The sequence below is a fragment of the Manis javanica genome, chromosome 5 (assembly GCF_040802235.1).
Source record: "Manis javanica isolate MJ-LG chromosome 5, MJ_LKY, whole genome shotgun sequence".
NCBI lineage: Eukaryota > Metazoa > Chordata > Mammalia > Pholidota > Manidae > Manis > Manis javanica.
The window spans coordinates 100,756,423-100,779,039 of NC_133160.1; the positions used below are offsets into that span (position 1 = coordinate 100,756,423).

The 22,617-nt window shown below is 34.4% G+C and overlaps 1 protein-coding gene and 1 non-coding gene across 12 annotated transcripts in view; both read left to right on the top strand.

Moving 5' to 3' along the window:
- The window catches only part of FAM13A (family with sequence similarity 13 member A), a 320,862-nt gene that overhangs the window by 79,177 nt on the left and 219,068 nt on the right, over positions 1-22,617 (top strand). For 9 of the 11 annotated variants that reach the window (XM_037020137.2, XM_037020139.2, XM_037020138.2 and 6 more), the window contains one exon: positions 10,602-10,779. The exons of the other annotated variants lie outside the window; for them this stretch is intronic. In XM_037020137.2, the coding sequence (XP_036876032.2) occupies positions 10,602-10,779 (178 nt within the window). The remainder of the gene's footprint in view (positions 1-10,601; positions 10,780-22,617) is intronic. 11 annotated transcript variants of the gene reach the window in all.
- LOC140849803 (U2 spliceosomal RNA) lies at positions 11,065-11,255 on the top strand. The gene has a single exon (XR_012131995.1). It is a non-coding gene; the product is annotated as a U2 spliceosomal RNA (small nuclear RNA).

Consider the following 22,617-nt stretch of genomic DNA (forward strand, 5'->3'; position numbering starts at 1 on the left):
AGCTATGACTGAGTAAAGTTATTCTGCATTGGAACAGCTGGACTTGAAATATGTTTGTCAGTGTATGTCTATGGAGGTAAATTTGTTAAAATCTTTGATTTACTCCTTTTTTTCAGCTGCTCTCTTTATCCGTGACAGCTTATACCTTTTTTTAATCAAAGTATCATTGATACACAATCTTCTGTTGGTTTCAAATATAAAAGTTACCCATATTATTAAATCCTCATGCCCTCTAGTACAGTCACTTTCTATCAGTGTAGTAAGATGTTACAGAATCATTAACTGTATGTATTCTCATGTTGTATTACTGTCCCCATGACCAACTTATATTGTGATTGCTAATTATTGTGCCCCTTTATCCCCTTCTGCCTCCCCTCCCCCCCACCTAGCCCCTCCCCCTTGGTAACCACTAGTCCCTTCTTGGTGTCTGTGAGTCTACTGCTATTTTGTTCCTTCTGTTTTGCTTTGTTTGTATACTCCACAAATAAGTGAAGTCATATGGTATTTGTCTTCCTCTGTCTGGCTTATTTCACTGAGCATAATTCCCTCTAGATCTGTCCATGTTGTTGCAAATGGGAGGATTTGTTCTCTTCTTATGGCTGAATAATATTCCATTGTGTAAATGTTCCATCTTCTTTATCCATTCATCTACTGATGGATACAGGTTGTTTTCTTAGCTTCGCTATTGTAAATAATGTTGCGATAAACATAGGACTGCATATGTCTTTTCAAATAAGGGATTTTGTTTTATTCAGGTAAATTCCTAGGAGTAGAATTACTGGGTCAAGTGGTATCTCTATTTTTAGTTTTTTGAGGAACCTCCATATTGCTTTCCACAGCAGTTGCACCAATTTACATCCCCACCAACAGTGTAGGAGGGTTCCTGACAGCTCATACCTTTTAAACTTATTTTATTGTTATTTTAGTTAGGTATTAGGAGGAAAAGTAGATAAACTAATCTTTAACTGAAAGGTCTCTTCTGACTTTCTTTTCCCATACTTGGTTTTAAAGCCAGCAGAATTTCCTTATAACAGCTTTATTGAGGTATAATTTGCACACCAAAAATTAACCCCTTTAAAGCATACAATTCAGTGGTTTTTAGTATAGTCAAGAATGCAGCCATCACTACTATCTAGTTTTAGAACATTATCACTCTGAAAAGAAACTATGTATACCCCATTAGCAGACACTCCCCATTCCTTCCTCCCTCCCCACCTCCAACTCCCAGCCCTAGGCAAACACTAATCTACCTTGCCTATTATGGACATTTCATATAAATGGAATCACATAATATATGGTCTTTTGGGACTGGCTTCTTTAACTTAAAGTTTCAAGGTTCATCCATATTGGAACATGTATCAGTACTTCATTTTTATGGCTGGTTAATACTCTGTTGTATGAATAAATCACATTTTATTCATCCGTTCATCCACTGATGGACATTTGGGTTGTTTTTACCTTTTAGCCATTATGAATAATGCTTTTATGAACATTTATCTACAGGTTTTTGTATAGACGTATGTTTTCACTTCTCTTGGGTATACACCTAGAAATGGAATTGCTGGGTCATATGGTGACCTTAACATTTTAAGGAACAGTTTTCCAGATTAGGTGCACTACTTTACATTCCCATCAGCGCTGAATGAAAGTTTTAATTTTTTCACATCCTTCCAACACCTGCTAGTGTCCATGTTTTTTATGTTAGTCTGTTGTACATACAGTATAATTTTGTAATAACAGGAAGAGTATGGGCTCAAGGAAGAAAGGGAAGGGACATGGCCACTCCAAGGCCAAGAAGACAATGTCTATTGGGGATTTTTGGAAAATCAACTGTTGCGAACTGAACGAAACCTTCAGTAAATTCTACATTTTTTTTCACTAATACTTTTATGTAAGGAACATCTTACTTGGATTGAGCTTGAAGAGAAAAAGGGAATAGTCAACAAATGACTTTTTTAAGTGTACAACTTGCATGAACAGAAAATTAACTCTCAAAATATTGAAAGTTGAAAGAATATCAATTTGAAGGGATGCCAAATGATTGGCTTGCTAGCCACCTATGGCTCTGCCCTAAGTCTGGTAAGCTGTGTTCTTAACACCTGCTTGGCTGAGCCCATGGAAATAACCTTTTATAATGAGTCCACAGGCAATTGGAAGACTTAAAGGAGAAAGAGGAGATATCCAAAATCAGCTTAAAATCTCTGGGGTTGATGATTTATCTCTTCTGACAACAAATCATCCAGTTATAGCTGAGTCTTTAAGCAGAAGAATCAGAGGGGAAAAAGCTGGCAGTAATGTGATTTCTATTGAAACTGCACACTTACTGTACTTTGCCATTTAATATAGCACTAGACTTGCTGAAAGGCAGATTTTATTAGTTGGGATATTGCTGATTTTGTTCAAGATTAGAATATTGTGAGAGGTTCCCTTTTCCATGTGCTGTGATAGTTTTTCCTGTTCTGTTGACATTCCCAAGAACAGGTTCTTTAGCTGTTAAATGCTTGTGTCTAATACCTAGCCTAGATATGAATTCCTCATTTTGAAGTTTAGATAGACTACTTCTTATACATGTGACCCTTGAAGGAAGAGGGTTTAGGGGCATGGAACCCCTACACAGTCAAGAATCCATGGGTAATTCTTGATTCCCCAGAACTTAACTGCTAATAACCTACTGATGATTTTCATAGTAGCAAATGAAAAAGTAGACTAGTAGCTACATATGTTTTATGTATTCATGACACAGCTTATTTATTTATTTATTTATTTTGATATTGTTAATGCACAATTACTTGAACAACATTATGGTTACTAGACTCCCCCTATTATCAAGTCCTCCCCACATACCCCATTACAGTCACTATCCATTAGTGTAGTAAGATGCTATAGAATCATTACTTGTCTTCTCTGTATATACTGCCTTCCCCATGCCCCCACCCCCCTACATTATGTGGGCTAATCGTAATGCCCTGTTTTCCCCCTTATCCCTCCCTTCCCACCCATCCTCCCCAGTCCCTTTCCCTTTGGTAACTGTTAGTCCATTCTTGGGTTCTGTGAGTCTGCTGCTGTTTTGTTCCTTCAGCTTTTTCTTTGTTCTTTTACTCCACAGATGAGTGAAATCATTTGATACTTGTCTTTCTCTGCCTGGCTTATTTCACTGAGCATAATACCCTCTAGCTCCATCCATGTTGTTGCAAATGGTAGGATTTGTTTTCTTCTTATGGCTGAATAATAGTCCACTGTGTATATGTACCACATCTTCTTTATCCATTCATCTACTGATGGACACTTAGGTTGCTTCCATTTCTTGACTATTGTAAATAGTGCTGTGATAAATATAAGAGTGCATATGTCTTTTGACACAGCTTACTTTGTTTTAAACATTTCAGTATTTTTAGGCTATTCATTTTGTCTGCAAATTTTTTCAAATTACCACAAATCTCAAAAATTTTTCAAAAAAAACTCTTAGGGAGAAAACCCCACACAGTTCAAATCCATGTTGTTGAATGGTCAACTGTATTTTTATCTGTGCCACCTGCCCACACTGACAAACATTTAGTACTCACTAAATGCCCACAGAGTAGATTTGTTCACCTGGTTAGATATCAGCAGGTGTTAGTTTTTGATTATAGGACTGAAATGGAAAGTATCATCTAACTCTTTGTTCTTCTTCCCTTTTTCTTTATTTTAACATGTAGGCTCATTTGGAAACAGGAATATCAGTGTAGATATTGGCAAATTTTGCAATAAACACAATTCTGCATCTTGCAGAATCTAATCAGAATGACAAGATTTGTAGTTTCATTAATGTTTAAGAAGAGACTGTCATTTATTAGTTTTTATTAGCAACTTTATCTTCCTACCCTTTGAGAACTTTGTCATGGGCAAAGGTGGTGAGAGAACTGTAAAAATATGACCTCTCCTTTTACATAGGTAAATACCAATTCCATTAACCGTAAGATATAATTATGTTTACAAAAGCTTCTCTTCAGTCTAAAAAAGTGACTACTCCTGTGGAATGAAATGCAGAGGGAAAACCTACTTACGCAGTGTAGTTGACTTTTCATTATTTTTCCTTTTTATGCAAATGCACATTTAGAAAGAAATATAACTCACATTTTCTTCTCATGTATTTCATAAAACATTTTGTGCCCATTCTTGTAGACTCTCATTAAAATGTTCCCCCACATATACCACATGACCTAAGATGCCATAATTCATTATAAATGAATTAAGATTCTCACCCCACCACTATGAACAACTTTGCTTGCCTATTTGTCGACTCAGGAACCTTTTTTTAAATATTTCCATGTATGAGATGGTGTGCCAGGTCCTCTGTAATGATGATAACAGCTAACTTTGTTAGTGTGCACTGATCAGATCATGGACTCTGAGGTCAGATGGTCCAGGTTTGAGTTGCAGCTCAGCTACATGGTAGCTGTATGAACATGAACAAGTTAATTACTGCTTCAGTCTAATCATCTCTAACTAGGGATATATTAGGTTCCCATCACTGCTGTGACAGATTACCACAAACACAGTGGCTTAAAACAATACCAGTTTATTATCTCACTGTTCTCTGGGTGAGCAGTTTGTGGTCTCAGCTGTCTTCTCTACTCCAGGTCTCCCAAAGCCAAAAAAACTCAAGGTGCAGTCAGCCTGGGCTCTTATCTGAGGGCTCTGGGGAGAAAAGCTGCTTCTAGGCTCATTCAAGCCATTGGCAGTTACTTCAGTGCCATACTTGTAAGGCTGAGGTCCCCATTTCCTTGCTGGCTGCTTCTCAGCTTCTAGAGGCTGCACACATTCTCAGACTGGTGAACTCTCTTCACCTGTAAGGTCAGAAATAGCTCATTGTTCTATCTAATAGATTAGCAAGTTTTCATACATCTTCTTGTGAGGCTTGATGAGGAAATAAAGAGCTACTTCAATAAATCTGGCGCCATGAGGCTTAATGTTTTAGTTCTTTTAATGTCTGACCTTGTGGCCCTGAGATACATCATGGTAGAGATTAGCATTTGCCAGTTCTTTTTTTTCTCTTTGAGACTAAGATTGTAAGTACAATATAACTTCATGACCCTGAAAAGTCAGAACACATGATGAGCACTGGGACAAATGTCCAAATTGGAATTAAGTTCAATCCTGTGACATAGGTCCAGCATTGCTGATTATAATCATAATTTTTCTTATGAGAGCAAATACTTGTCACATGGTCCAGTGTTTGCTACTTAGTCTAGAACAAAAGTTTTTATGATACAGTCTCTAAGTGCTAAGTAGTTTTCTAGGTATATTATATTAGTTGTATGTTTGTGCTTTACCTTGAGAAATGGGTCAAATTTAGTCAACAAGAAATTAAAGCTTTCAAGAAAACCTGAGTAATTTGAAGTGACACTTTTCACTAGGGAGAAAGTTAGTTCTTGTACTAGGAAGAGATTGACATTAAGGAAACTGATGACTATTTCAATTATTAACCATTATTCCTTCTGCAGTTTTAAGAAAACTTTTGGATTTGTGAATTATAACATATTCTAATTTTTATTCTTATTTAATACTGGAAATAACTACAAGATTAAAATAGTTAAATATTTTGATACATCTATAGGGGTGCATTTCACTTCTCTTTCTGAGGACCTATTGTGGAATTTCATTGCTGAATATCCTTACCCTCTGACACCAAATGGTCATTTTGTTATCGTTTGAATGTTCTGTAATCCTATTCCAACATAACGCTCCAACCCAGTTAGTGCTGTAAATGAACTAAATCATCCCATATTTCTTTAAAACATATCTGTTCCTATGCTAGTTTGCCTTGCTATCTAAAAGTGTTAAATCTGTTAAAGCGATTTCTTGATCACTTTTTATATAAGAAGCATTGAGGGCATTTAAAAGATATTTAAAATATAACCTCCAACTCTGATGTGTTTACATTTGCATTTGTGGATATTTTTAACTGCCTGCAAAGATCATATACTCTCTAAATGAAGCCTTCCTGACAATCTTATTTTTAATTATAATGAACACCCCTCACCCTTGGTCAGTACTCTCTATTCGCCCAGCCCTATTACTATATTTATTGTTTAATGTCTTACCTCTTAGAATATAAGAAGCTCCCTGAGGTCAGGGATTTGTTTTGTTTTCTGATGTATCCCAAATGCTTATAATTGTGCCTGGTACAGAACAGACAACAAATACTTATTGAATGATTGAATGAGTATACCATACATGTGTTTTTATATATAAAACAACTTTCATGTGTGAAACAAACAGTACACATCCAAAGTCTATCCAGGATCTGCCCATATCCTACCATCACTGCCATCACCCTGGCTCAGGCCAGCCAGCCTTTCTCTGCAGGACTGATACTGCTGTTCCCCACCTGGTCTCCCTACTTCCAGTGGTGCCTCTACAATCTAGACTCAAAGGGCCACTTTTGCTGCTGTGCTAAGTTAGATTTCACAGCTCAGAATCCTCAGTCGGGGAAAAAAAAGACCATGGCTTATAATGCTATAATGATCTGCCTTGTCTCTACCCCTCTCTGTCTCCAGATTTCATTCCTGCCATTCTCCCACCTAGCACTCTGCCCCCTCAGGATCTTAGCCCTTACCTTTTCCTCTGCTTAGAATGGACTTTCCTCTTTCCTTCTGCTTTCAGCTCAATTGTTATCAAATTACAGAGGCCCTTCCTTGACCATGTTAAACACAATAGCATTCCCCACTCCTGTACCATTCTGCTTAATTTTCCTTTATCCCTGCTTTGTATTTCTTTTTTTTTAATTTTTAAAAAATGTTGGTATCATTAATATACAATTACATGAGCAACAGTTTGGTTACTAGATTCCCCCCATTATCGAGTCCCCATCACAGACCCCATTATAGTCACTGTCCATCAGCGTAGTAAGATGCTATAGTGTCACTACTTGTCTTCTCTGTGCTATACTGCCTTCCCCGTGACCCTCCCCCTGCACTATGTATGCTAAACATAACGCCTCTTATTCTCCTAATCCCTCCTTTCCCATACATCCTCCCCAGTTCCTTTGCCTTTGGTGACTGTTAGTACATTCTTGGGTTCTGTGAGTCTGTTGCTGTTTTGTTCCTTCAGTTGTTTCTTTGTTCTTATACTCCACATATAAATGAAATCATTTGGTACTTGTCTTTCTCTGCCTGGCTTATTTCACTGAGCATAATACCCTCTAGCTCCATACATGTTGTTGCAAATGGTAGAATTTGTTTTCTTCTTATGGCTCAATAATATTCCATTGTGTATATGTACCCCATCTTCTTTATCCATTCATCTACTGATGGACACTTAGGTTGCTAACTAATCCAAAGATTCACTTTGGAATAGTTACTGTAAAGAGGGAAAAGAGACAGACTACTACTAATGTATTTCTCTTAGTTCATATTTATTTATTTTTATAATAAGGTATAAGAAATGGGAAGTTTTCCAATAGTTTTTAATCACTCCACGCTTGTTCCATTTCTTGGCTTTTGTAAAAGTGCTGCGATAAACATAGGGGTGCATATGTCTTTTTCAAACTGGGCTCCTGCTTTCTTAGGGCAAATTCCTAGGAGTGGATTTCCTGGGTCAAATGGTGTTTCTATTTTTAGTTTTTTGAGGAACCTGCATACTGCTTTCCACAATGGTTGAACTGATTTACATTCCTACCCCTGCTTTGTATTTCTTCATAGTACTTACGTTACCACTCCATCTACTTAATAACTTATTTGTCTCTTCCCCCCCCCAGTTAGAATATCATTTTCATAAAGGCATGAAATTCTGTTCAGTGCTGTATCCCTAGTGTTAGAGAATATCAGACACGTAGAAAGCATGTGACAAGTACGGCTTGTGTGCAATCGGTGTATTGTAAATAAATGCACAAAAATAGAAGTGTTGCTAATGCTTTTTATAATGTAAAACTTTGAGGGAGCCTTTGTAATTGCCAATATAAATGCAAGAACGTAAATTACTATGGCAGTGTTTATTGTATTTAAGTATCAGGAAATCAAAAAATAACTCAGGCAATAATAATTATTATGAACTGTGTCTCTTTACAAGCACCAAAGGGCATCTTCACATTTGTACCAACACTGTCCCCTGACTCCCACCCCCAGGGCTATGCTGGGCATTTTTCTCTAAACCTCCATTAAAGATGCTGAACTATTATATTCTCACATATAGGAAATCTTGTCTATAGAATTGTTGCAGGTTGGCAATAATGGTGAGACCATATTTTTCTAGAAATGGAGTGCAAAATGCAGATTCACAGTATGTTAACACATAGTATCAAAAGAGGTGAGGAGAAATGTTATGCTATTAAATTAAGGTCTTTACTGTCAATATATTTGAACAAAGACTCAGGAGGTAAATATGAATAGGGTTCAAATTCAGTGTGCTGCTGTCAAAGCTGCTGAAGTAGAGGACACATGCTCATGTACACAGTGAACAAATCAATGAGTCCATTTTCCATCATAGGAAATGGAAATGCTTTGGGGTATAAGGAGATATAAGATACTTTTTCTTCAATTACTTTTGCTTCTTGAGAACGTATTTACTGATTCTTCCATTCATGTTATACAGGATTTAATGTTATTTTGTTACATTAGAGATTCTCTGAATATATCTTCCTTCCCATTATTTGTCAGTTTTATTTCCTGGCAAAAACTACTTACCATATTTCAAAAATTGGAAGTAAATTATGAAAGTGCTGTTGCTTTTTCAGAGTTGTTATGGCCATAAATTCATAACTGTTTTGAATATTTGTTCTATTTGATCTAATATCCTCACACATTGCTTGCCTTAGGATTTGAGGTTTCACTTCAAAGCCAAGGCCAGTGGCCCATTATCAAGGCTGTTTGAATGCTGTTTTATGTATCCTTAAATGCTGGAAATAAAACTACAATTTAACCAGGGAGTACACACCCATGAAAACATCCAGATTCACTTTGGAATAGTTACTGTAAAGAGGGAAAAGAGACAGACTACTACTAATGTATTTCTCTTAGTTCATATTTATTTATTTTTATAATAAGGTATAAGAAATGGGAAGTTTTCCAATAGTTTTTAATCACTCCACGCTTGTTAATAATTGGGATGCACTGGAAAATAATGCCACCATGAGCAATACACCAAAAAATAAATTAATATGAAAAACTGAAACTAGGATATATATTTTATACTACACATTACATAATTGGACCACATAGTTTGTGATTAGTAAGAAATAATTATTTCAATCATAAATATTCTCCAAAACAATTCTAACAAAAATTGAAGTGAAACAAATTCTTGGCATTGCTACTTTTGAGAGCATAACTTATTTGAACATTCATGAAAGTGAAATGGCTCATTTTAAAAGGCATTTCATTAAATCCTCAGTGTGCTTATAAAACCAAATTAAGGTAAAGTAAAAAAGTTTTGTTTATTTAACAAATACTTGCATAGCACTGAGCGAATGTCAACCATTGTGTTTAAGTACTTTACAACTGTAAGCTCATTTAAGCCTCATCACAACCCTATGAGGTAGTTAATATTACCACTTACAATGAGGAAATCGTTTAGTTGGGAGTCTAAGGCCACGCATGTAGTAGGTGGCAGAGCCAGGATCCTGCCCAGGAAGTCACCAGCTTGTGCTCCTTATCCTGTGCTCTGCGGCCACTCAGCACCTGTGTTCTCTGTGTTTTTACTTCCTGCAGGGCATCGTGTTATATGTACATCTTGTAACACTGAGGAGTCTTCCTTTGTATCTCATTTGTCTCACTGCTGTTTCTTACTTGACTGGCTAACGCAGCTGATCTGTCTATATTAAAGACTCTAATGTGTATTAATTATAATTGGATTAAATTAATTATATTAATTAAATACTTTAAATTAATTATAACTGGATTTCTCTTAAACATTTATCTAGAGTATGAATTGTCCTTACTCCCCTAAAGTATTAGGTGGGAAAGTTTTTTATTTTCCTCTGGTAAAAAGCAGTATACAAAATAACTTAAGACAGCACATTTTTGAAATGTCTACCTGTGAATTTTGGGACATCCTCAGGTATTTTCAGCTGTATACAAGGTTATTAGGCTTTTGTGTAAGAGGCACATATCTGATTCTAAACTCTTACATGTGAGAGGTTAAAAGCTATGAAGAGATTAAGCTTCCCTCATTTTCTCTGTGCAGATTCCTGATCGTTAAGTTTAGTGTTGTTCATGGTGATCCATGAAGGTCTCCTGTATCACATTTTATTAAACTAAGAGATGTTGTTTTTAACAAAGTTGAAGATGATATTCAAGTAGAAGATTCCAAGATGGATAAAAACCCAACCTTTATCTTAATTTTGGATAAAATCACAAAATAGAAATCCAAGTCCTTTTTATGCACTGAGTAAAGGCTGTGGTTTCCAGGATGCCTTGGAAGTTAGTAATTCTTCAGTATTAAAAAAAAAAAGTCAGATGCTTAAGGACAAAATTAAAGGCAGCAATGCCCCTTTTCTGATGGCCCAGCTCAGTCTTCAGGAATTGTTTCCTGACTGAAATGTTAGAGTTGATCATACTTGTGTGCTTTTGTTATGGTTCCTGTGAAATATGCCTGAGACCATTTTTTATTCTTTTTCTTTCCAGATGACAGAAATGATGCTCAGGAGAGTAGTTTAAGAGACTTAATACAAGAACTGCCAGATACCCACTACTGCCTTTTCAAGTACCTATGCTGGTTCTTGACAAAAGTAGCCAAGAACCATGTGCAGAATCGCATGAACGTTCACAATCTCGCCACTGTATTTGGGCCAAATTGCTTTCAGTAAGTCAGTGGAGTTTTGCTATTAATATCATAATGTACCCCTCCTCCTTTACTACGGCCTGAAATTACTGGGCTATCGAAGCAAATTTTAGACCCAAAAGTCAACTTACATTGGCGAAGTTCTGTCTTGCTGTTGGGCATTTTAGCCTTGTTTTTCATCCCAATTTTGAAGAAGGTAAATATGCCTTTTTATGAAATCATAATTTGTAATATTTCAAGTAGCCTTATTTAAAATTCTGGAAATAAGTTTTACTGTAAAAAAGGCATTTAAAATAATCTAATATGATCGCTTCTCGGCCTTTTGACTAAGATCAAGTGTAGTATCTGTTCTTATCAGTTTAATATCTGATACGTCCTCTATCCGAGGACAATATATTAAATGGATTTTTGGAGCAGGGAGATGGAATAGGAGCTTGCTCCGTCCACTCCACGCATCGACCTGGTATTGCAGTACTTCCGGGAACGGTGCACCAAGGAAAAAAAAAAAAAAAAAAAAAAATAATCTAATATGAAACACTGATTAGCAGAAAGGAAATATGATATAATGCATCATTATTTTAATAGTGATAAAGATAAAATAATCGCTAATGGTGGAAAATTAACAAGCAGAATAGGTCAGTGATGGAAAAATGTAACCTTAGCTACATTTATTTATCTTCTATGAATAAACTAGACTAGAAATAAACTGTTCTCCTTGGTGGTAGTTGCTATATCCCCAGCCACAAGGTTTTTGTAAAGCTTTGTATTTTCCTTAAATCTCTTTGATTGTTAATACTTGAAACATGATCTTGCAATCCAGAGACTTTTGTTTTTAACTCTTGTATTAATCCCTGCTGATATCAAACACATCCCCTATAATTATAAGACAAGAGAAAGAGAGAATACTCACACTTAAAAAATATCAGCAAGTTTTTTTAATAGCATATCTGCTTGTCCAGTCCATTAACCTATGGACTCATTCATCTGTCCAGACTAGTAATAGTACAGTCTTCAGAACGACTGTCTAAATATAAACTCTGGCGTAGATAATACTGACTGCAGGGTTCCAGGACATTCACAGTCTGATATGAGGAGAACTATCCCCATTGTACTCTTAGGGATTTCCTTTTTCAATAATGGCATTTCATAGGTTATATTAGGGTCTCAGGAATAAGTCAAACACAGACACCACTACTTTCTTATTCTGGAGCTTTGTGGTAATAAAAAGACTGTACTTGTCTTTGTACTTCTATCTGCTGAGTACATCTTTGGTGACTACATACAAGAAATAAAAGTTAAAGACTTCAGTAAGTGTGAAAAGCTAGATTTTAGAAGAGGGGAAAATTACTTATCACTTAAAAATTTTTTTTATTGTGAAATGTTCATAAAATAAAATTTACCATTTTAACTTTTTAAGTTTATGGTTCAGTGGCATTAAGCACATCCACATTGTTGTGATTTACTCACTGGTATATATTTCTAAACTTAATGGTTATGTAAGTCACTACAAGGTACCTCTCTATTCTCTGTTGGAATAGAGTATAATGCTTAATGGCAGATTGTGTTTATTGAGCACTTGCCAAGTAATATACTGTCTCATTTATATCTGATTCTAAAGAGGCAGCAGTGTTTCATTTTCTCCCTGAAATTCCTCTGTTTAGGTCAAAGAAAAGTAAACCCTTCAGCTCCTGTGACCACAGTTAGTTCCATATGTTATAAAGACTAGGAGAAAGCTGCCATTCAAGGACAATTCACCATGAACCACTAAAAGACAAAGGAAATGTTTTTCTTAATAAGGTGAATACATTGTATAGTCAATAGATGAAGAAGATTTTTTTCTAATATGGGAACATCCTCATGAAATAATTACTGAAAGAATCTAATATTTTAGATGCAAAATGATATTGGCTATGAAATACAAAATAAAAATGGAAATAAATATATAATACTTACAGTATATGATCTTTTGGTGCTCTGGATGCTGGGCTTCTAGGTGACTCTTAATTGCAAGGTTTTTGACATATAGTTCCAGTTACGGGTTTATTACATTTAGGTGATTGGGTAATATTGTCACTATAAAATATTCAAACTGTATAGAGGTATATACAATAAGAATAAAGTATCTTCCATTAGTCCCTCCCATTCCAACTTCTTCCTAGAGATATAACCAATAACTGGTAGGTATATATCCTTCCATCCTTCTTTCTTAACAGAGTCATAAATCTATTTTAAAATATAAATCAGATCACGATGCATATATTATGAAGCTTGATTGTTTTTATGGTAGCACTGGAACTTTTAATGTTACTAACTTTCTTTTTTAACTATTGAATTCTGTGAATTTGCCCTAACTTGCGCTCTACTGATGAGCACTGAGGTGGCTATCATTGAACGTCATTAGTGTGGCTCTTCATGTGCATCTGCAACTATTTATCTAGAATAGATAGCCTAGACATTGCGTGGCTGAGGAGTTCATACATTTTTAAATTAGTGTGTGGTAGCCTTCATAAGGCTGTAACAATTTGTTTCTACCAACAGTGTTTAAGAATACTCATTTCCCTGTAACCTTGCTATGCTGAGTGCTATCAGATATTTCAATTGTTCTTGATCTAATGGGAAAAAAATGATATCCTAATTATTTGTGAGACTTAATATATTTTTAGATTTTGGTTGGTGGGTATTAGTATTTTCGTTTCTCTGTATCATCTGTGCATATACTGTGCTTGTTTCTTATTTTATCTTTTATTTTTTTGTTTTTATTGCTTTGTGGGAGTTCTTTAGGCCTTCTAGAAAGTAATCCTTTGTCTATTATAAAAATTGCAATATTGTTTGCCTTTTACCTTTACTTACAGGGATTTATTATATTAAACTTTAAAGTTTTTAATTTACTTAAAGGTGTCAACTCTTTCTCTTTTTGTGGGGATTTATATTTTAGTGATATTTCTAAATATTTCTTGCTTAACAATATTATCTTGCTAAATTATAAAGGAATACACTTTTTTCTCTTTAATATTTACAGCTTTTTATGATGAGCTATTTATCTAGAATTTATGTATGTCATGTATGGATTCAGTTTGATTTTTCTTCAAACAGACAGCTAATTTTTGCCAAACCATACATTGAATAGTATCTCTCTCTCCTTGCTAATTTGCAATGCCAGCTCTATCACATATTAACATCCCACACATACACAAGTTTGTTTCTGGTTTTTATATGGCTCCTTCTTATCTTCCTCTTTTTTCTATTACATTTTCTCTTTCCAAGGTATTTTAGAATCTCCATGGTAAGTGATTTATCTCATTGTGGTTTCAATAACTAATAACATCAAATATCTTTTCATGTGCTGTTGGCCATTTGTAATCTTTGGAGAAATTTCTCTTCAAATTCTCTGCCCATTTTTTAATTGGGTTATTTGACTTTATCATTGAGTTGTAAGAATCCTTTATGTATTTTTGATATAAGTCCCTTATGAAGTAGAGGATTTGCAAATATTTTCTCTCATTTTATGAGTTGCTTTTTCATTTCCTTGATTGTATCTTTTCAAGCACAAAGTTTTAATGTTCATTATGTCTATTTTTTCTTTTGTTATTTATGCTTTTGCTGTTGTATCTAAGAAGGTTTTTCCTAGCCCATTAAGATATTTTCTTCTTACAGTTTTATAGTTTTAACTCTGACATTTAGGTCTATGAAGTTAATTTGGGGTTAATTTTTGTGTTATGTAAGAAATGAGCCCAATTTTATTCCTTTAAGTGTGGATGTGCAGTTATTCGAGTACCATTTCTTGAAAAGACTGTCCTTATTGGACTATCTTAGCACTCTTGTCAAAAATTGACTATAATTTTTAGAGTTTATTTCTGGACTTTCAATTTTATTCCTTTGATTTATATATCTGTCTCATTTCCCCATTCCACACTGTTTTGAAACTGTAGCTTTTTACTAAATTTTGAAATCAGGAAGTGTCAGTCTTCTGACTTTGTTCTTTTTCAAGATTATTTAAGCTATTCTAAGTCTTTGCATTTCTAAGGATCAGCTTGTAAATTTCTGCCACACACACACAAAAAAGAACCCAGATGATATTGCAATAAGAATTCTGTTAAATCTGTAGATCAATTTGGGAAGTATTACCATTTTAATAATATTAAATCTTCCAATCCATGACCATGGAATGTCTATCACTTACATCTTTAATTCTTTCAACAGTGTTTTATAGTTTTCAAAGTACAAGTTTTATGCTTAACTCTATTCTTAAATATTTTATCCTTTTTGATGCTATTGTAAATATAATTGTTTTCTTAATTTCATTTTTGGATTGATCATTGTCAGTGCTACCATAATTTTCATTTTCATTTTATTTTATTATGAATGAAGTTGAGTATCTTCTGTTTGAGGGCCATTTGCCTTTCTTTCTCTTGATGTGTTCATGTCTTTTGCCCGTTTTCCTGTCAGGTTCTCATTTTTTTTTGTTTTTCCTAGTTGAATATTTTAGTCTCCTTCTCCACTAATAAACATATTTGTAACTCTGTACAAAAATCAACTTGTTACATTACTTTCAATGTAATGGCTTTGCAGAAAGTCTTGTTATGGGTTGGGTTGTTCAGGATACAAACAAACCCTAAGACAGAGGTTTCAAGCAGGAGTTTTATCATGTAGTACTCTTTGGAATTGTACCTGTAAAAGAAAAGAAGGACGTAGGATTAGGCAGATGAAGTTGAACTTAAATGCAGTTGTAGCCAAGGCCTCAGAGCCTCTAGTCAGTCCCAGAGTTACCTAGAAGCTGAGATGGCCTTTCAGAGACACCCCAATTTAAGTTAAGGAGATTGGTGCATTTACCCCCATTTCCATCAGTCTTTGAAGATGAGCTCTTTCTAGGGAGGTGGTGTAATCTTGAGCAAGGGCTCAGCTATGAGCCATAAGTGGGCAACACTCTCAGCAGCAGGAGTAATGAATACTTCTAGAATGAAGGGGGCATCTGAGTAGCACCTCACAGTCTCCTTACTATGTTTCTATAATAGTGTTATAATAATAATGCTTTTATAATATACTATGACACAGTAATATTTTTCTATGAAAAATTTAGCAGATTTTGTATTATTAGGTGTATGTTATGTATTATTTTTCTAACGAAATTCCTAATATCTCAATTTCTAAGACAAAAAAGATCCTCCTAAAGAATATTATTCTTAGAGATTATCAGGAATTGCTTTCACAAAGTTTTGATAGTTATTAAAATGGGCACTTGATTTTTCAGTGGTTTGGATAGCATGACATAATAATAGGAAGTTAACCTAGTCCTCATTCTGCCACCTTGTAGGCTGATATTCTACATTTCTACATTATTTATTTTTCTGTTTTTTTTTTTTTCTGTAAAATCTGACTTACAGGCTTTGCTTTGAAGTTTAAGCAAGACCATAAGAGAAATTCCTGGTGCAGGTACACAATTGGTAGAGTGGTGTATAAATACATGTGCATTTAACTGAACACATTAAAAATTGCATTAAAGGGAAGATCAGGTATTATAGATTCTGCCCATTATATATCACTTAATGAACTGGGCTCCTTGGAAACATGAGATGGGAGACATGACTTTCTTCTTACCTAAGTTGTCTTAGTTTTCATTTATTTTTACATGTAGTACAAGGTTCTTACATTATTGAGTATACTTTTTAATATTTAGAAGGAAAAATTTTTTTCTTGTCTAATAAAACTTCTAAATACAAACCAACTTCTTCAAAATAGTCCTTGAGTCAGACACATATTTTATGACCTGCTCACACTGCCTTGGCACTTCCAGACCAATTTGCCACTTGGGTTGATCTTTTGCTGGCCTTGGGAATGCCGGATCTTTCTGCTCACGCTGCCTTGCAGCTTGGTCAGCCATCACTTGCCCAGGGTTTCTGCCATTCCCCAGCATTTTTCTACTTGGTACTATGATCTGAACTCCCCATGGGCTGGCAGGTGGGCTAGGTAAGGCAACCTGGAAGGTTAAAACAGTTAAATCCCTCTAAATGAACCTTGGCAACGGGTAACAGGGGTCAGGAGTAAAGTAGGCAGATCCCTTCTTTCTTGCTGCCACAGAATACTCCATCTCATGGCTTCTCGTTGCAGCCCACCTGGTGAATCCTAGATTGCCAAATGAAGCATCTCTCAAGCAAACTGTTGTGTATCATCAGGATTAGCTATGTCTTCCTGAAACAGCTGTATGCTTTACATGTTTCATATCCTCTCCTGCCTCCATCCTTGGCTCAGTCTGTTTTCTTGAGAATCTGCTCTAAAGCACCATGTATCTAAGGACAGGGCAGACTGTTCCAATTCAGGAGGGAAACGTATTTTCTTAAGATGTGGTGAGAGACGTGGGGAGACTTTTAAAGGATAATGTTAATTATGCATGGTCTTTTTTTCTTTTTTCACATGCTGACTTTGGAACCTAATTTCCTCATAAACAGTAATTCCACTGTAAATGTTATACTTCCCCAATATTATCATATGACTCCTTTGAATTTGAAGTTCCTTTTGACAAAAAAGTGTTCAAAGCTGAGAGTAATATCAGTAAAACCTAAATATTTTTATTTACTATTAGAGTTCATATTAAAGATCTGCTTGTTAAATGGTATTGATAAAGTGACTGACTCCCTGTAGCAGATACTTTGTTTTTTTGATTGTAATATTCTTGACACTTTGCATTAAACCTTTCTGCCTACTTTGTTTCATTATTTAATAAATAACATCAGATTTTAATCTCTAAGAAGTAAAGCAAATCTGTTAATCTGTGAGTAGCATTCTGCTTCATTCTTTGCTTCTTTTGCCTTCTGTCTGGATACCTGTAAATTAATCCCATCCCTTGAAAGTGTTTCAGTGCTAATCAGTAAATTAATCAGGAATATTATATGTATTTCTGAAGCTTAAAGAGATGAAGCAATTTCAGATTTTGAATGATAAATCCTTGCACAATGCTTCTCTATCCAAGATGTTATATTTTTGCATAGTGGCAGCATAAAAAGGTTTTAAAGCTAGTATTGGCCTCCTTTCAATCTGGCAAAAAAAAATTACACAGTGAGTTAAGCCACTAACCATAACCTATAGTTGCATGATCTTTGTGTATATGCATTGTAATTTTGTATTCGGACATAATTACATATTTGGACAACATCAGTAAATATCAGATGAGAACAGCTAAATTTATAGACAAAAACAGATGTGTAACCAGATAAGCTTACATTGTTGCCATCATTTTATCTGCTAACTGCTACTAAGCAGCTTTGTTTGACTTGTAGCCCAAATGTTACTTTTGAATAATTTGTAATTTGTAATGAAAAATGTAGACAGTTGAAATTTAAAAAATTAAGCCCAAACCCTAGTCTCATATTTATAACCTGTTAGCATATCTATTTATAAAATACAAGTTGTTCATTTAACTGTTAGCACAATTGCCATCCTCCATAAGTATGTTTTTGGCATATTCAAAAATGGGTGAATGGAACATTTGGCCTTTTTCTGCTGAAACCTGTACTAGACCTTTCTAGTGGTGACTTCCCTGCATGACTGTGTTATCAGTCTCACTGTCACTTGTAACTGTGATACTTGACTTTCCAGTTGCTTTTTTTCCCAAAACAGATATAAGGATTTTTTTTTATTACTAAGTAGCATATGTTCATTGTTTAAAAAAAAAATTTTTTTTTCTAACCCAAAAAAGCACTAGTGTAAAGATGAAAATGAAAATCACCCATGAGTCTACTCCCCAGATTCAGTCACTGTTCACACTTTAGCTTATGTTCTGCTGTGTTTTTTTCTGCATGTAATTTATATATACATGTTTTAAAGTTAGGGTAATAAAATAATACTGCTTTATAACCTTTATTTTTAAAAATGTCATGTTATCTATCATGGCATTTTTCCAGGCTTATAAGTACAATTCTCTGTCATCATTTCTGATGACAGCATAGCATTCTGATCTTTGGATCAATATTCTTTATTTAAACCATCCCTATAAATGGAATTTCAAAATTTTTTTCTCAGCAATAGTAGGTAATATTTACTGAGTGCTTACTAAGTTCCTGGTAATGTTCTAAGTGCTTTTCATTTATTTGCTTATTTTATCCTTAAAACCCTATGAGGCACAAACTATTATTATCTCTACTTTACACATGAAGAAACTGAAGCACAGAAAATTTAATTTACTCAAGGTCACATGTCTAGGGAGAGGTTATAGCAGCAGGATTTCGAATCCAGACAGCCTGGCTCCTAGGCTCCAAGCTCTTAATCACCACTCTGTAACTGTTTCCCTTATAAAAAGCATCACAGCGACTATTCTTGAATATACATTTTTCACACTTCACTAATAATTTTCTTTGGATGTACTTTTAGAAGTAGGTTTGCCTAGTCAAAGAATATTCATATCATATCATCAGATTTTTCCTTGTTCAAAGACTGTAACAGTTCATGCTGTGAGCAGCAACCATGAAGTGTCCCCTCTCCCACACCTTCTCCAGTACTGATGTTATCATTCTTTTTCATATTTGCCAGTATGAGTGAATATTTTTTCTTTTAAAAATTTTGCTTATTTGAGTATTATGAGGTTTAACATATTTAAAAGCCTATTTTCCATATAGTTTTTTCTTTTGTAAGTTGTCTTTTTACTCTCTTTCAAATTTTCTAGGCTGGTGCATGTACTCTCTCTCCCTCTCTTTGTAATTGATTTGTAAGAGTTCTTTTTATGACATAACTATTAATGTATTGTTATATATTAGAAATATTTCTCACAGCATGTAATTTTTATTTGAACCTCCTAATTCTTTTTCTGTAAAAAAGTTTAAAGTTTTTATTCTACATATCAATTTGTGTTGCTTGGATTTAATGTTATCTGCAAAAGGCCTTCTACCTCAAGGTTATAAGAATATTTACTTAAATTATCTCAATATCTTTGCAGTTTCCTATTTTAATATCTAACTCTTCAGTATATGTGGACATTATGTTAGAAAATGTATGACATGGGATCTAAAAGTTATTTAAGATTCTCTTGTATTTGATCTTAACATATATGTAATTTTTAAATATTTAGATGCTGAATTCTAATGAAATTTACTTTGGAATAAGATATGATTTAAGGGTGTAATTTTTCACTGAAATAATTAGCCTGCTAACCAAATAACATTTAGAGAATAATTCAGACTTTGTTAAGTAATTCTAAATGTCACTTTTATCCTGATAGCAAATTCTTAAATATATTTTGGCCTTCTCTGAGCCCTGTTCCACTATACTGATCTAGCTGCTTCTCTGGTGCTAGTGTCCTACCCTTTATATTTTAGTGTCGCAAGTGGTGACTTCCACTTAATTCTTCCCTTTCAGGATTGTCCTGGATAATTTTCTCCCAAAAGAATGTCAGAATATTTTTCTAGATTTAGAAGTTCCCATTGAGCTTTCAGGTTTATCAGATATAGTTGAACTATTTAATACTAAGTCATTCATTTAATAAAATGACATATACCCCCATTTAGTCCAGTTTTTTGTAAAATATTTTTGTTCCCTAAAATTGTAGAAGCTTGAAAAAATATGCAAATGTGCATACAGTTATTGCTTAGAAATAATAGCTTTAAATCTCTTATCTCTTTTCAGCTTTTTTCCATGTATATATTCGTTGTAAAAATTTTATCAGTTACATTTTAATCATGGTTTTTGACAAAACAGCAAATTGCTAATGTTTCCCATATCATTTAAATCTTTTAGTTTGCATCATTTATTTACTTACAGCCAGAAGTTTTTAAACAGAGGACGACAGACAGGCTTGTATATATATATATATTGAATTCTGTGTGTACACAAATATTCTTCAGTAATCTTTTTCTCATGGTGCTTGCATAAGCATAGTTGGTACTCATACTTTTATGGATAAAAACTGAAGTGTACGAAGTGTCAGTTTTTGGGATTACAGAGCCAAAATAGAACTGATCGCATTTATTTGGTCTGTTCCAATTGAAATTCCAAAGTAGGAAGAGAATAATCAATTGTTTTTTAGAGGGGTGAAAAAACAGATTGTTGCTGAAAGATTTCTACATCATCATTTTTCCTTGGATATATTATCAGATGGATAGAAGTATTAGGTTGAACCATATAAAACTGCCATTTTTCTAGTTCAAAATGGCCAATTATTGCAATTTCGTATAATTCAATCTAATAGTAAACTTGCCTATTATTCCTATTACTATTAGCTAGGCTCATGGGTTTGAATCACATAAGAAATTAAATGTATAAATTGAAGATGATACTAAAAATTCTCCAGTAGATGTCTGCTTATTTTTCCTAGGAATCATGAAAATTTATAATTTTCTGTGAACCTTACAACATGTTCCTCCCAATATTCAGTCTAAGGAATAGAGTAAGCTAAAAATTACTGTAGCTACTGGTAATAATGATGCTTCAAGTCTCCATTTTTCAAACAAAAGTTATCAGAAAGGATGCATTTTGACCCTGGTCTCACTCAAGAGGTATCAGTAGATCTGCAAGTGGTTGCCCATCAATTCGATCACTTGTTTGTAATTTATGAGATTAGCAACAAATGGTACTGAAAATATACAGAATAATTTTTTCTTTTGTGAAATGATAATTTACTTTGTTATATTGCAAATAACAGTGGTTTTTGTCCTAGTAATATTTGTCAGTGCAAAATTTTAGGTCAGATGCAAGAAAGGATGAAGTAGATGGTTTGCAGGTCTTACACCCCATCACTGTAATGCAATGTTTTTAAAATATGTGAACTCTTCTGTGGAATATACTTCTACAGAGAACATCCAGGCTTAGTGGTTGAACACTGCTGATTGGGACAGGAGTCAAAGATTTCTTATCCTTTTAAAAATAATCCCTGAAGTCCTTTAATCTCTGTGGGAATGCAGTGATTAAGCAATAACATCTGCCTGGCCGTTAATGATCATCTAGAGAAATATGCAGTCCAGCATAAATTAAGGGTCCTTTAACTCAGGCAATTATTTATTAAAGAGAAATACCCAGCCAGAAGATATCAATACTACTCTGCTAAGTACTACTTTAAAAAATGAAATTACATGTTTCCCTTCCAACATACTTTCAAAAGACTTCTATATTCATTATTTTGTTGATTCCTTATATCAGTGCTAGAAAGAGAACAAGCCAGACGATTTTATTTTACAGATTGATATGAGGCTCCATGGGGTAGCTGGTGGGTGGGTGTCAATGACTGGCTACAGGTTATATATACAATTTACATAACTAGTAAGCAGGAAAACTAAGAAAAGGATGTCTTCTGACTCCTCGTCTACTCTCTTTTCCAGTAGATTGTATATTTTCTGAACATTTGTAGTACAGATGTTGCTATTTGCTGCATCATACTTTATCTTTCCAGTCATAGGTTATTTCTGGGGTTACTGACCTTCACTGAAGCACTTGCCTTGATGAGGCCCATGTGTGCATAGTCAGTTTTTAAGTACAACTTTGAGAAAATAGAAGAAAACATTTAAAATGAATACTTTTTCTTTGGGGAAAAAAATCAAATTCACATTCTGATAATTCTGCTTTTTCTCATTTTTCATGCTTCCAGAAGAAAAATCAAGTGAAAGCAAAGCCAGTTTACTGATGGAGTATGGTTGCTGTCTGTAGGACTTTAAAACTGAAAACTGGGGCTATATGTCTTGTTTCAAGCATAATCTTGAAAATAGCCATCGACCTTTTAAACTCTTTGCATTATCATCCAGTGATGAGAAGTGGCAAATTTAGATATACATACAAAAAATTTCTGAAGCTATATATTGATGCATGTTTCTTAGCTCTTGATAAAATCCAGTGGCAAATTTATATTCTCAACATTATACATGGGAATGTGTGTGTATGCTTATA